The sequence below is a fragment of the Misgurnus anguillicaudatus genome, chromosome 4 (genome assembly GCF_027580225.2).
Source record: "Misgurnus anguillicaudatus chromosome 4, ASM2758022v2, whole genome shotgun sequence".
Lineage (NCBI taxonomy): Eukaryota > Metazoa > Chordata > Actinopteri > Cypriniformes > Cobitidae > Misgurnus > Misgurnus anguillicaudatus.
Window position 1 is genome coordinate 13,928,960 of NC_073340.2, and position 11,346 is coordinate 13,940,305.

At 38.4% G+C, this 11,346-nt stretch overlaps 1 protein-coding gene across 1 annotated transcript in view; it reads right to left on the reverse strand.

The window, feature by feature from the left end:
* Window positions 1–11,310, reverse strand: part of scn4aa (sodium channel, voltage-gated, type IV, alpha, a) — a 55,298-nt gene extending 43,988 nt beyond the window's left edge. The window contains exons 1-6 of the mRNA XM_073866739.1: window positions 11,288–11,310; window positions 5,121–5,411; window positions 4,896–5,015; window positions 3,330–3,421; window positions 3,115–3,240; window positions 2,750–2,841 (exon numbers count right to left, since the gene is read on the reverse strand). Of these exons, the coding sequence (XP_073722840.1) occupies window positions 2,750–2,841; window positions 3,115–3,240; window positions 3,330–3,421; window positions 4,896–5,015; window positions 5,121–5,372 (682 nt within the window). The 5' untranslated portion in view covers window positions 5,373–5,411; window positions 11,288–11,310. The remainder of the gene's footprint in view (window positions 1–2,749; window positions 2,842–3,114; window positions 3,241–3,329; window positions 3,422–4,895; window positions 5,016–5,120; window positions 5,412–11,287) is intronic.
* Window positions 11,311–11,346: the final 36 nt, after the last annotated feature.

Here is an 11,346-nt window from a genome sequence, read left to right on the forward strand (position 1 = left end):
TAACAGTCACAAGCCTTCCATTCACGGATTCAGTCAGTTTCTTGATCTGGTCTGAACCAACATTTTGTGCAGACGCAACCACAGCCTCCCAGACACTGTTCAGAGAGGTGTACTGTTTACCTTCACTGAAAATGTCCTGCCCAAGAAGGGACCAAAAGGTCCCAACAGGGTCCAAGTCAGGTGAAGAAGGGGCCATGTCATTCGTTTTTCACCTTTAAGGCCTTTACTGGCCAGCCATGCAGTGGAGTACTTTGATGCATGTGCTGAAGCGTTGTCTTGCATAAAAAAGTCTTCTTGAAAGATGCAGATTTTTTCCTGCACCACTGCTTGAAGAAAGTGTCCTCTAAAAATTGGCAGTAGGTCTGAGAGTTGTTTTTTATTTCCATTTTCAACCTAAAAAAAGGTCCAACAAGCTCATGTTTAATAATACCTGTCTGTGCCTGCCTGTCTGTAATGTAGAAGACACTTTCTTCAAGCAGTGGTACAGGAAAAAGTTTGCATCTTTCAAGAAGACTGATTATTTTGTAAGACAACGCTTCAGCACATACATCACAAGTACTCCACTGCATGGCTGGCCTGTAAAGGCCTTAGAGATGAAAAACTAATGACATGGCCCCCTTATTCACCTGACTTAAACCCTATTAAGACCTTTTGATCCCTTCTTAAACAGGACATTTTCAGTGAAGGTAAACCTTACACCTCTCTGAACAGTGTCTGGGGGGCTGTGGTTGCGTCTGCACAAAATGTTGGTTCAGATCAGATCAAGAAACGGACTGAATCCGTGAATGGAAGGCTTGTGACTGTTATCGAAAAGAAGGGTGGCTATACTGGTCACTGAGTCTATATCTTTTTTTATTTTTTATTGTTTTATTAATTTTTTTTGTAAATATAGAGTCTGTTTATTATTCTCACTTCAACAGGCGAAAAAAAAACAAGTGAGATGGCAAATCTTTGTTTTTCATCCAGTTGCCCAACAATTCTGCACACTAATAGTTGCCTAATAATGATGTACATAGAAATATTCTCTTAATAAAGCCAAAGTTTCACTTTTACTACTTAAATGTTCAGGTTTGAGGGTTTGTTAACATTTTGAATTGACCAAGAGCACTGTAGTTATACAATAACAAAAGTAATCCTCAAAAATACAACTTGCCTAATAATTCTGCACTCCCTGTAGTTTTGTATATTATTTTGCATTTCTGTCAAGAGATCCTTCTAAAAATTACACACTGCACCTTTAAATGTCATTAAGTGGTAATACTGTCAAATAATTTTAAATACCTTAACAATGCAACAGACATGTCAAAATATTATACTTAACAATACATAAAAACTGACAACTAACAGAACTTGTTCTTCCTCACACAGAGGGTTCTGAAATTTTCTGACATAGAAGAAAAGCAAACAAAACATTTAATCAATTTAATTTAATTAACTTTGCAGTTATATGGACCCAACGCTGCATGGCTTAACCCATTATTGTACTGGTTTCATTTAATTTTATGGGAATCAGTCTTCAAATGCAATAAAATATAATTTTATAAAATTTTTATATTATTATTATTATTATTGAATTATTTTATTTGTTAAATACATGGAGGAAACATTGAAAAAAATATTATGAACTGAAAAATATTCATGATGTTGTTATACAACTATGTGACACTATTTTGAGTATTAACAATTAATGACATTTTAATGACAAATTCAATTTGTATCACTGGTAAAAAGTGTTCAGTTATGTTGTCCTGGTAATGTCAAGTTGTCATAACAAAGACATGTCAAACAATGTCATCTTCGCATTAAAAATTACATAATTGAATAAATTACACTTAAAGGAACACGCCCAGATTTTGGGAATTTAGCTTATTCACCGTATCCCCCAGAGTTAGATAAGTCCATACATACCTTTCTCATCTCCGTGCGGGCTGTAACTCTGTCTGACGCAGCCCCCGCTAGCTTAGCTTAGCACAAAGACTGGAAGTGAATGGCTCCAGCTGGCATACGGCTCCCAATAACGCGAACATTTTCCTATTTATGTGTTGTGATTTGTATAATCACACCGTGTACAAATAACAAGGTGATATGAGACACAGCAAACTTTTAACAGTATACATACTGGGAACTATATTCTCAGAAGGCGAAGAACCGCTACATGGGCGGAGTGATTTGCACAACTCTGAGCGAACTCTCTGCTCCTCACTAGGAGCTTCTCGGGTGCTGCGAATTTAGTTCCCAGTATGTTTACTGTTAAAAGATCACTGTCTCTCATATCACCTTGTTGTTTGTACACGGTGTGACTGTGCAGGTCACAACACATAAGTGGGAGAATGTTTGCGTTGTTTTGTCGCTTGTTGGGAGCAGTTTGCTAGCTGGAGCCATTCGCTTCCAGACTTTGTGCTAAGCTTTGCTAGCGGGGGCTCCGTCAGACAGAGTTACAGCCCACACAGAGATTAGAAAGGTATGTGTGGACTTGTCTAGCTCTGGGGGATGCGGTGAATAAGCTAAATTCCCAAGATCTGGGCGTTGTCCTTTAATGACAGTTGTCATAAACGTGAATAAAATCTTCTTCAAGTTCATAGCTTGTGTCATGTCATGACTATGAATGTGTCATGTCAGTCATATGAACACCCCTTCAAGTAAAGTGTTACCCAAGTTGTTTTCAGTTTGGACAGCTCTTACATTTATTTTAGTCTAATCCCTGTCCGGGAAACCACCCTATTAGGTATTACACACTACTATTACATACCAGGAATAACAGTGATGGTTTTGAGAGCTCGAAGTACACGAAAGGTTCTCAGTGCTGAAACATTACCAAGATCTACAAACTCTGTGACGTACCTGGAAACACAGATAAACCAAAACATCATAACATATACCAATCGAAAATATTCATTTACATTTGCACATTTAACAGGTGTCTTTATCCAAAGCGTTCAAGCTACACAATGTTTATAATGTATTGTTTGTTAAGTTTTTATATGTGCTAATTATGATGCACTGTGGACAGAGTTAGCTGTCAATCACTGAGAATACATCTGAATGACTCCAAACAGACATTTCCATCAGAAATCAAATCAATGTTATTTTTTGACAAACATGAGGAGTACTCACGCCATGCTGATGACCATGAAATCGAGCCAGTTCCACGGGTCACGGAGGAATGTAAAAGGTCCAATGCAGAAACCTCGCGACACAACTTTGATGGATGCTTCAAAGGTGTAGATCCCAGTAAAGACATATCTACAACAACATATCACTCAGTATCAATATATCTGACAAGGAAATGTCTTATGTAAATGTATATTAAAACGAGAGTAAAACACTCTTATTCCACAGTTTTACTCCAAGCTGGAGGATTACTCATGGTCATGAAGACACAATTGGACAGGATGGTGATCATAATGAACATGCTGAAAACTCTAAAGTCATGTCAAGGTTTATACAGCATATATCTCATTACTCTAACAATTCAGTTTGATTATGACTATCATCAAATAAATGAAGAACTCAAAAGCCTTTAACCGCCACCTTCATCAAAAATGAGATAATGATATTCACTGAATGCTCTCTGCATGTAATATACGTTCCTCAAATACCTTCGCTTCAAATCCGCTTTTTTCAGCTGGAAAATACACTCACCTAAAGGATTATTAAGAACGCCTGTTTAATTTCTCATTAATGCAATTATCTAATCAACCAATCACATGGCAGTTGCTTCAATGCCTTTAGGAGTGTGGTTCTGGTCAAGACAATCTCCTGAACTCCAAACTAAATGTCAGAATGGGAAAGAAAGGTGATTTAAGCAATTTTGAGCGTTGCACGTTTGTTGGTGCCAGACGGGCCGGTCTGAGTATTTCACAATCTGCTCAGTTACTGGGATTTTCACGTACAACCATTTCTAGGGTTTACAAAGAATGGTGTGAAAAGGGAAAAACATCCAGTATGCGGCAGTCCTGTGGGCGAAAATGCTTCGTTGATGCTAGAGGTCAGAGGAGAATGAGCCGACTGATTCAAGCTGATAGAAGAGCAACTTTGACTGAAATAACCACTCGTTACAACCGAGGTATGCAGCAAAGCATTTATGAAGCCACAACACGCACAACGTTGAGGCGTATGGGCTACAACAGCAGAAGACCCCACTGGGTACCACTCATCTCAACTACAAATAGGAAAAAAGGCTACAATTTGAATGAGCTCACCAAAATTGGACAGTTGAAGACTAGAAAAATGTTGCCTGGTCTGATGAGTCTCAATTTCTGTTGTGACATTTAGATAGTAGAGTCAGAATTTGGCGTAAACAGAATGAGAACATGGATCCATCATGCCTTGTAACCACCGTGCAGGCTGGTGGTGGTGGTGTAATGGTGTGGAGGATGTTTTCTTGGCACACTTCAGGCCCCTTAGTGCCAATTGAGCATCGATTAAATGCCACAGCCTACCTAAGCATTGTTTCTGACCATGCCCATCCCTTTATGACCACCATGTTCCCATCCTCTGATGGCTACTTCCAGCAGGATAATACACCATGTCACAAAGCTCGGATCATTTCAAATTGGTTTCTTGAACATGACAATGAGTTCACTGTAATAAATGGCCCCCACAGTCACCAGATCTCAACCCAAAGGAGCATATTTGGGATGTGGTGGAACGGGAGCTTCATGCCCTGGATGTGCATCCCACAAATCTACATCAACTGCAAGATGCTATCCTATCAATATGGGCCAACATTTCTAAAGAATGCTTTCAGCACATTGTTGAATCAATACCACATATAATAAAGGCAGTTCTGAAGGCGAAAGGGGTATTAGAATGGTGTTCCTAATAATTCTTTAGGTGAGTGTGTATAAGCCTTAATAATATTGATTGTCATGCTGGCATCATGAGGAAGGATATGAATGTATGAGGATTTTGATGGCTCCTCTTCTGACGGGATTAAATGGACTGATAAAGTAAAGTGCTGGTTCAGCAGAAAACCTGAAGATTGTGTTTCCTTTGCTTATGACAATAAACGTCTGCAGAGGACAAGATAAACGCAGGGGTTACACATCATGATAAAAGGTTAATACACACTCACAGACAAACAGCACTTGAATAACACATGTGAGATAGAGACTGACTTTCTGGGCTTTGTAGAAAGGGTCTATGTCCTCCAAAGGGGTGTTGAGGAACTCGTCTGGTGGGTCACCATAGATCATGGGGAGGTTCTTCCCTGCCTCCAGGTCACTGCTGGGCACCGGTTGTTCCTCCTCATCTCCATCTACTTCCTCCCTGCCGCTCTTCTCCTGGATGAGCCTTTCGATCTCTGCCAGCGACTCCGGTGTGAAGCGACGGAACGCGTTGACTCCTGTGCGAGGGAGCAGGCTTGCCATCTTGGCATCGCGAGGAGACGCCACCTCACGGGGATTCTCCTGATAGACAAGAATATAATGTAAATATAATTATTAAAAACACACATGTACACTATGATATACAGTACTTCAGATCTGCTGGAGATTGATCTGTTTCAGGTAGATGAAAACAATTAGAAACATACACACACTGAACAGTGAGACTTATGTGATCTATATATTATATTTAAACAAAAAAATTCATAAAATCTGTAATATCTAATCACAAGTATTTTTATATAAACCCATGTTCAACATTTACTGATTGTAATTCCTCTATTCAACTATAAAACACACCTGAGGCTTTCAGTATCTGTTAAGGTCACATTATAAGTTGACTTTGAAAGTAGGTTTGGCAGATTCATGTTTCAGCTAGCATCAAAACATCAGTCAGACACACCGACCCCTGTCAGCTCCAGCCCATAAGACATGAATAAATGTGTCAGAGCAATGAACAACTGTGTCCATGAAGACAAACTTGTGAGGATTACTCTAGTACCTCACAGTAACTCAAGTTAACTCACATACTGCAGCTCTCAAAAGAGTTCACACAGAAATATTCATGTGTCAGGCCGCCATTTCGTAGCATTTATTTCATTTCGGCCTCGTGTTTATAAACTATCTTCAGTTACATGAATATGACATTATACCAAAGGTATTTTAATACTGACAAAGCACAATATAAAAAAAACAATGCCATTTGTTTCAGACGTGCTCTGGAGTGAGTGAGCTAACTGAGACAAGATGGCTGCCGGTGATGACGTTAGAGACTCCGCTGTAAGACATCTAGCCTTTATTCAGGGTTCCCACACCTTAACTTCAAATTCAAGGACCTTTCAAGGACTATCCAGGTCCAATACCCTTAAATTCAAAGACTTAATGTGGGGACACATTTTAAGTGAGGGCAAGGTTACATTGTGTTACCTTTTAAGATACATTGTTACAGTTCCCTTTCGAGGGAACTCACGCTGCGTCATTGCGGTGACACTTTGGGGACGCCTCCGAGTCCAAAGGTAAGTTCGTCTGAGTGTGTATATCAAATTCAACCAAAGACAGGGTGACACGGAAGTATATCGCTATCTGAAATACTGCCAAAGATGGCGTTACAGGGACGCAGGAAGTATGGCAAAGGGAGATGCAGCGTCTCGTTCCCTTCTCAGAAAAAAACTGTTACATACGTAACCCGAGATGTTTTCATGTGTCAAACACAACTATGCAAAAAAGCATTTTGGTATGAATCAACATTCGCATACAAAAGATATAACCATTTAAAGCGAACAGTTTAGCACGTGTGCTTAAAAAGTCTAGAATTTTTATGATATTATCCTACACTACACAGGGAATAATATGGATTTTTTCCATAAAACTTGCATTAAATAGATTCAAGCACTTTCAATGACCTGTATCTATGTATGTATATTTTCAAAAACTTCCCAGGGCCTTAAATTTTTTCCCCTTATTTACAAACTTTCAAGGATTTCAAGGACCCATGGGAACCCTGTTTATTATACATATCTATGTCCTTGACCTCCAAAACGCGGCCCGGCGCGTATCCTACGCCGTTGCGGCTTGTAAGACGTATGCACAACTATAAGCCTTTTCGAACCGCACCCCATCTCCAATACCTCCAAAACCACGCCCCTCTCCAATATCTCTGAACCACGCCCCCTCTCCAACACCTCCAAGCCCCGCCCCCTCTCCAATCCCTCCATTACAGTGTAGGCTTAATTGACTAAAAATTTTTCATTTCAGTTCTTATCAAATTTCAATAAATGTTTGAAGATCTAAAGCCATGTGTCTGAATGTTTGAAATTACTCAAATTTAGAAAATAAAATGACAGGAGAACATTTCTGCAAATTCCAAATGAATATTTCCCTCACAGTCCACAGACATTCATGAGCTGATCAGGATTATATAAACTGATATTAGGTAAAGGTGTTTGTGTGTATCTTGTAATTATCACTATCAAGATAGGAATACCAGTAAATTTTTGACCTCTTGGGAATATTTTGAGGTTCTCATGAGGAAACAAGCATCAAACAGAATGATGTTTCTTGAAAATCTGAAATAGCAGAAAGTTTTCTGTGATGGCTTGGTTTAGGGTTTGGGTTAGGCGAAGAGAATAAAATATACAGTTTGTGCATTATAAAAACCATTACATCTATGGAATGTCCCCACAAATAATGTAAACCAGTGTGTGTGTGTGATACTGAGATGGACTCTAGCCCCATTGAGATCCGGCAGAGGTCAAGAGAGTTTGGAGAATGGATGGGTGAAAAATTGCCAGTGTTATTCCATAGTTTTACATATCATAGTTATCCATAAGTGTTACTTAAAAATGTGGAAAATTTATATGCGACCCAAAACAGTGTAGAGTACATGGATGATTTGTGTGAAGAACAGAAGGGGAATTTTGACTAGCTGAAAATCTTTCCACTCTGCTCTGAAATAAAATTAACATATTTGTGTATGTCAACCTCCTGTGACGGATTATGAGGTTTTTAGATCAACACGAGAGTAAGTAAGTGATCATCTCCACAGGAACATCTCTTTGAGGACTTTTATGACCTCAAAGAAAATTCATTGATCATTCACATATTGTGCAGTTTGATGCATACACCACATATCAAACCTAAATTCCAACAAAGTATACACAAAATGGATTGTGTCTATAAAACACAAAATTTTACTTTGCACCTGCAAAAGTAAGATCCCTTTTGCACACATTAGTAAGACTGCTGGTAGGGGGATCGCCAAAAGATCACATGATTTCATCGGTGAAAGAAATTTAAAACCAACACCTTCTGCGTCCAAGAACATGTGATGCTGAGAACTCACTCACAGACACACACACATACAGACACACCGTCGACACAGAACCCTTTATTTCAACTAAACCTCCACCCAAAACATCAGTAGGCTAATGTCACTGTAAGACATGACAAATAGCTCTTCCGTTCAAATATCCATATCGATTACAGTATCATACACTGTACGTGACGCTGTGACTATTTAGCAAAGCTACATACTCAGCGGGTAACCAGTTCAGGCCAAACTTATATAACCTGGGGACGAGAACAGTAGAGAAATAACCAGTTTCAAACTAATTGAATGAAGGAATTAGGCATTTACTGTATGCATCTCTGTGATAAAGTAAAGGAGGCTTATGAGTAAGGAGTTAAGCAAAACCTGATCTCTGTGCTTGTGATGAGCGCCTCGGGACTCTTACTATCCTACACCTCTGCTCTGGGACACACGGATTAACTTTGAAGGAATGGTGGGGTACAAGTGAGCGCTGCTCGCATCATCAGCCCAGCACTGAAATGAAGACACAAACTATATTTATCCCAGACTCCATACACTACTGCACAGTCAGCATCTGCCGCAACAATACATGATATATGGGATAAAATACACAAGGCATTTAACAGTTCACCATTAAGAGTGATCTATACAACGTATTCTTTTTATGGCATTTTTATTTTAAATGGTCATGAAATCCAACTCATCTGCCTTTCTGCTACTGAACACTTAAATGGAGCTTTTGCATTCTCAGCTAAGCCTCTACATTAATTTATTTCCAGTAGCTTTTCTGTTCCTAAGATAAAGTCGTCAGCGATTAATTTATAAATACAAATATATCCATATTTTATTATCTATCCATATCAAATATCTCAGCAAGCCAAAAACTGTGCTCAGGACATTGACACATGACCATTAACAGAAGGACATGTTGGGGTAGTTAAACAGGGTTTAGATTTATCCAGGACTAAGCCTTAGTTATATTATGACACGTTAGTAGTTTTACAAACATGCCTTACAAAAAACATTACTGGTGTGCATCTTGAGACAAAACAATGACACTGATAAATGTTAAGATACGTCAGTGCAAAGTTTTTTTTAAATTAAGGCAGCTCAAACATGAATTTTAGTCTGGGACTAGACTTAAGCCCTGTCTGGGAAACCGCCCCATAAAGAATTAAGTCAACACTGAGTCAGCAAAGATCAACTTCAACATTCAACAGGGAACAAAAGCACCTTCACAGATACAGACAATCACCTGCATCATGCAGTGCTGTAAAGCACAGCTTTACCTTGTGAGATCAATATTTCCACAAGATCTGCTTTGTTAAGACTTTTCCTCCAGGTTCACTGTGTGCTGCTGTGCTGTGTGTTTCAGCACAGAGAGCGCGAGCTCTAGTGCGAGTGCTGCTGTTGCGCATGCGCTCAATGAAACCTTAGATTCTGCCGCAGGTACGAGAACCTCCGTTCACACGCACGCACGCACGCACAATGAATAATAATAATTTTGTTAGTTTAAGCACATGCCTGTAACAGAAAGAGTTTTAAAGCTAATTTTTTAACATACATTCCCTAAAGCAGTAGCATTCAAAAACAAAATGCAAATAATTTTAGCTTTGAGAAATTATTATGGTTAACAAAAACATACACCAGCTCAGCAAGGATAGCAAATTTTAATAATCACTAAAGAATATAAAAAACGCCCACACTTTACTTTTTTTGTAAAAGTTTAGTAACCATGTTTTTTTGGTGGATTACTATTAGCAAAACCAGTTTGGTTTTAACTGTAGTGAAAGTTTGGTTAATTTTCGGGCGTGGACTCGCGAGCTAACGCGTTTAAAAGTTCTTTCAAATTAACTTTTGGGTCGATTTTTAATCATGTATTCATTAATAAGGGTTTAATTAATTTTTAATGTGTTCGTTTAATAATAACCGTTTATCATAAAAAATCTTAGAAATCTACAATATTTTCTTTTTCACACACACACACACGCACGCACGCATGCACACGGTCGCTGTACTAGACCAGACAGCTGAACAGAAATGTAATACACTTAAAACACACATAGTAATGTTGCAAATTTCCTGGAAGGGTTGAACAACATGCTGACACTTACATGACATTCAGATGAGAAACCTTTTCAAAGATTAAAACACACTTTCAACACAAATTTCAACAACAGCAGAAAATGGGCGCGTTTCACAAAGCTACCTGTACGTCGTCTGTCCCAATTTTTTTTTAATGTGCCGATATCGATGAGACTGGGTCACTGGACTGGGTGTATGGATGCATAGCGGCATCTGGCTTCATTTAATAGCATAAACGTTTCAGTCATAGTACATAGGCCTCGTTTCGAAGGCTGCAGCCTCCGGAGGTCGGATTTCCAGGCTGCATACGTCATCAAGATTGTCTTATTTCAGAATATTAACAATTATAAAGTTGACTATTATTCTAAGTTAATTATAAGTTGTTATAATATGCTCATGACTCGCGAATGTAATGCTTAGTTAACAGAAATAAACCAGGCTTGATGACGTATGCAGCCTGCATATGCAACCTCCGCAGGCAGCGGTCGGATTAATAAACGGCCATAAGAAAATCTGTGGTTTTAGTCACATTATATCCACTAGGTTTATTATCTGTCACGCAATGACATTATTGTTATAAGTTAAATAAATGTATTAAAATGCCATTTTAAGTGTGGTATAAGTGGCTGCTGTATATTTTGATTGAGAATACACTATCAAATGTGATGTTTGCGTGATTGTGTACTCAATTATTATCACAGTGTTAACAAACTGAAGGGAAGTTGTGACAAAACGACGTCAGCATGTTTTCTGTTCGGGACCTGTTACGTTATATCCATTTTATTTTGAACTTCAGAAACCCTGATGGATTGATCACGTCACATGAAATGTATTATTTATCTTATATAGTTATCTTAAAGGCTTTAAGCAATAAATTACATTTATGTTAAATAGTACAAAATGAAATTGAAATTGAATAGTACAAAACAAATGTGTATGTTTAATAAAATGTGTGTTTTTCCGTATTGTTCAATTAATTCATTATACTTTGCTCGTCCACACTTACCAGATTAGAGTTTAGTTCGCCATATCAGAACCTTGCAAATATGCAGTTTTTATTTATTA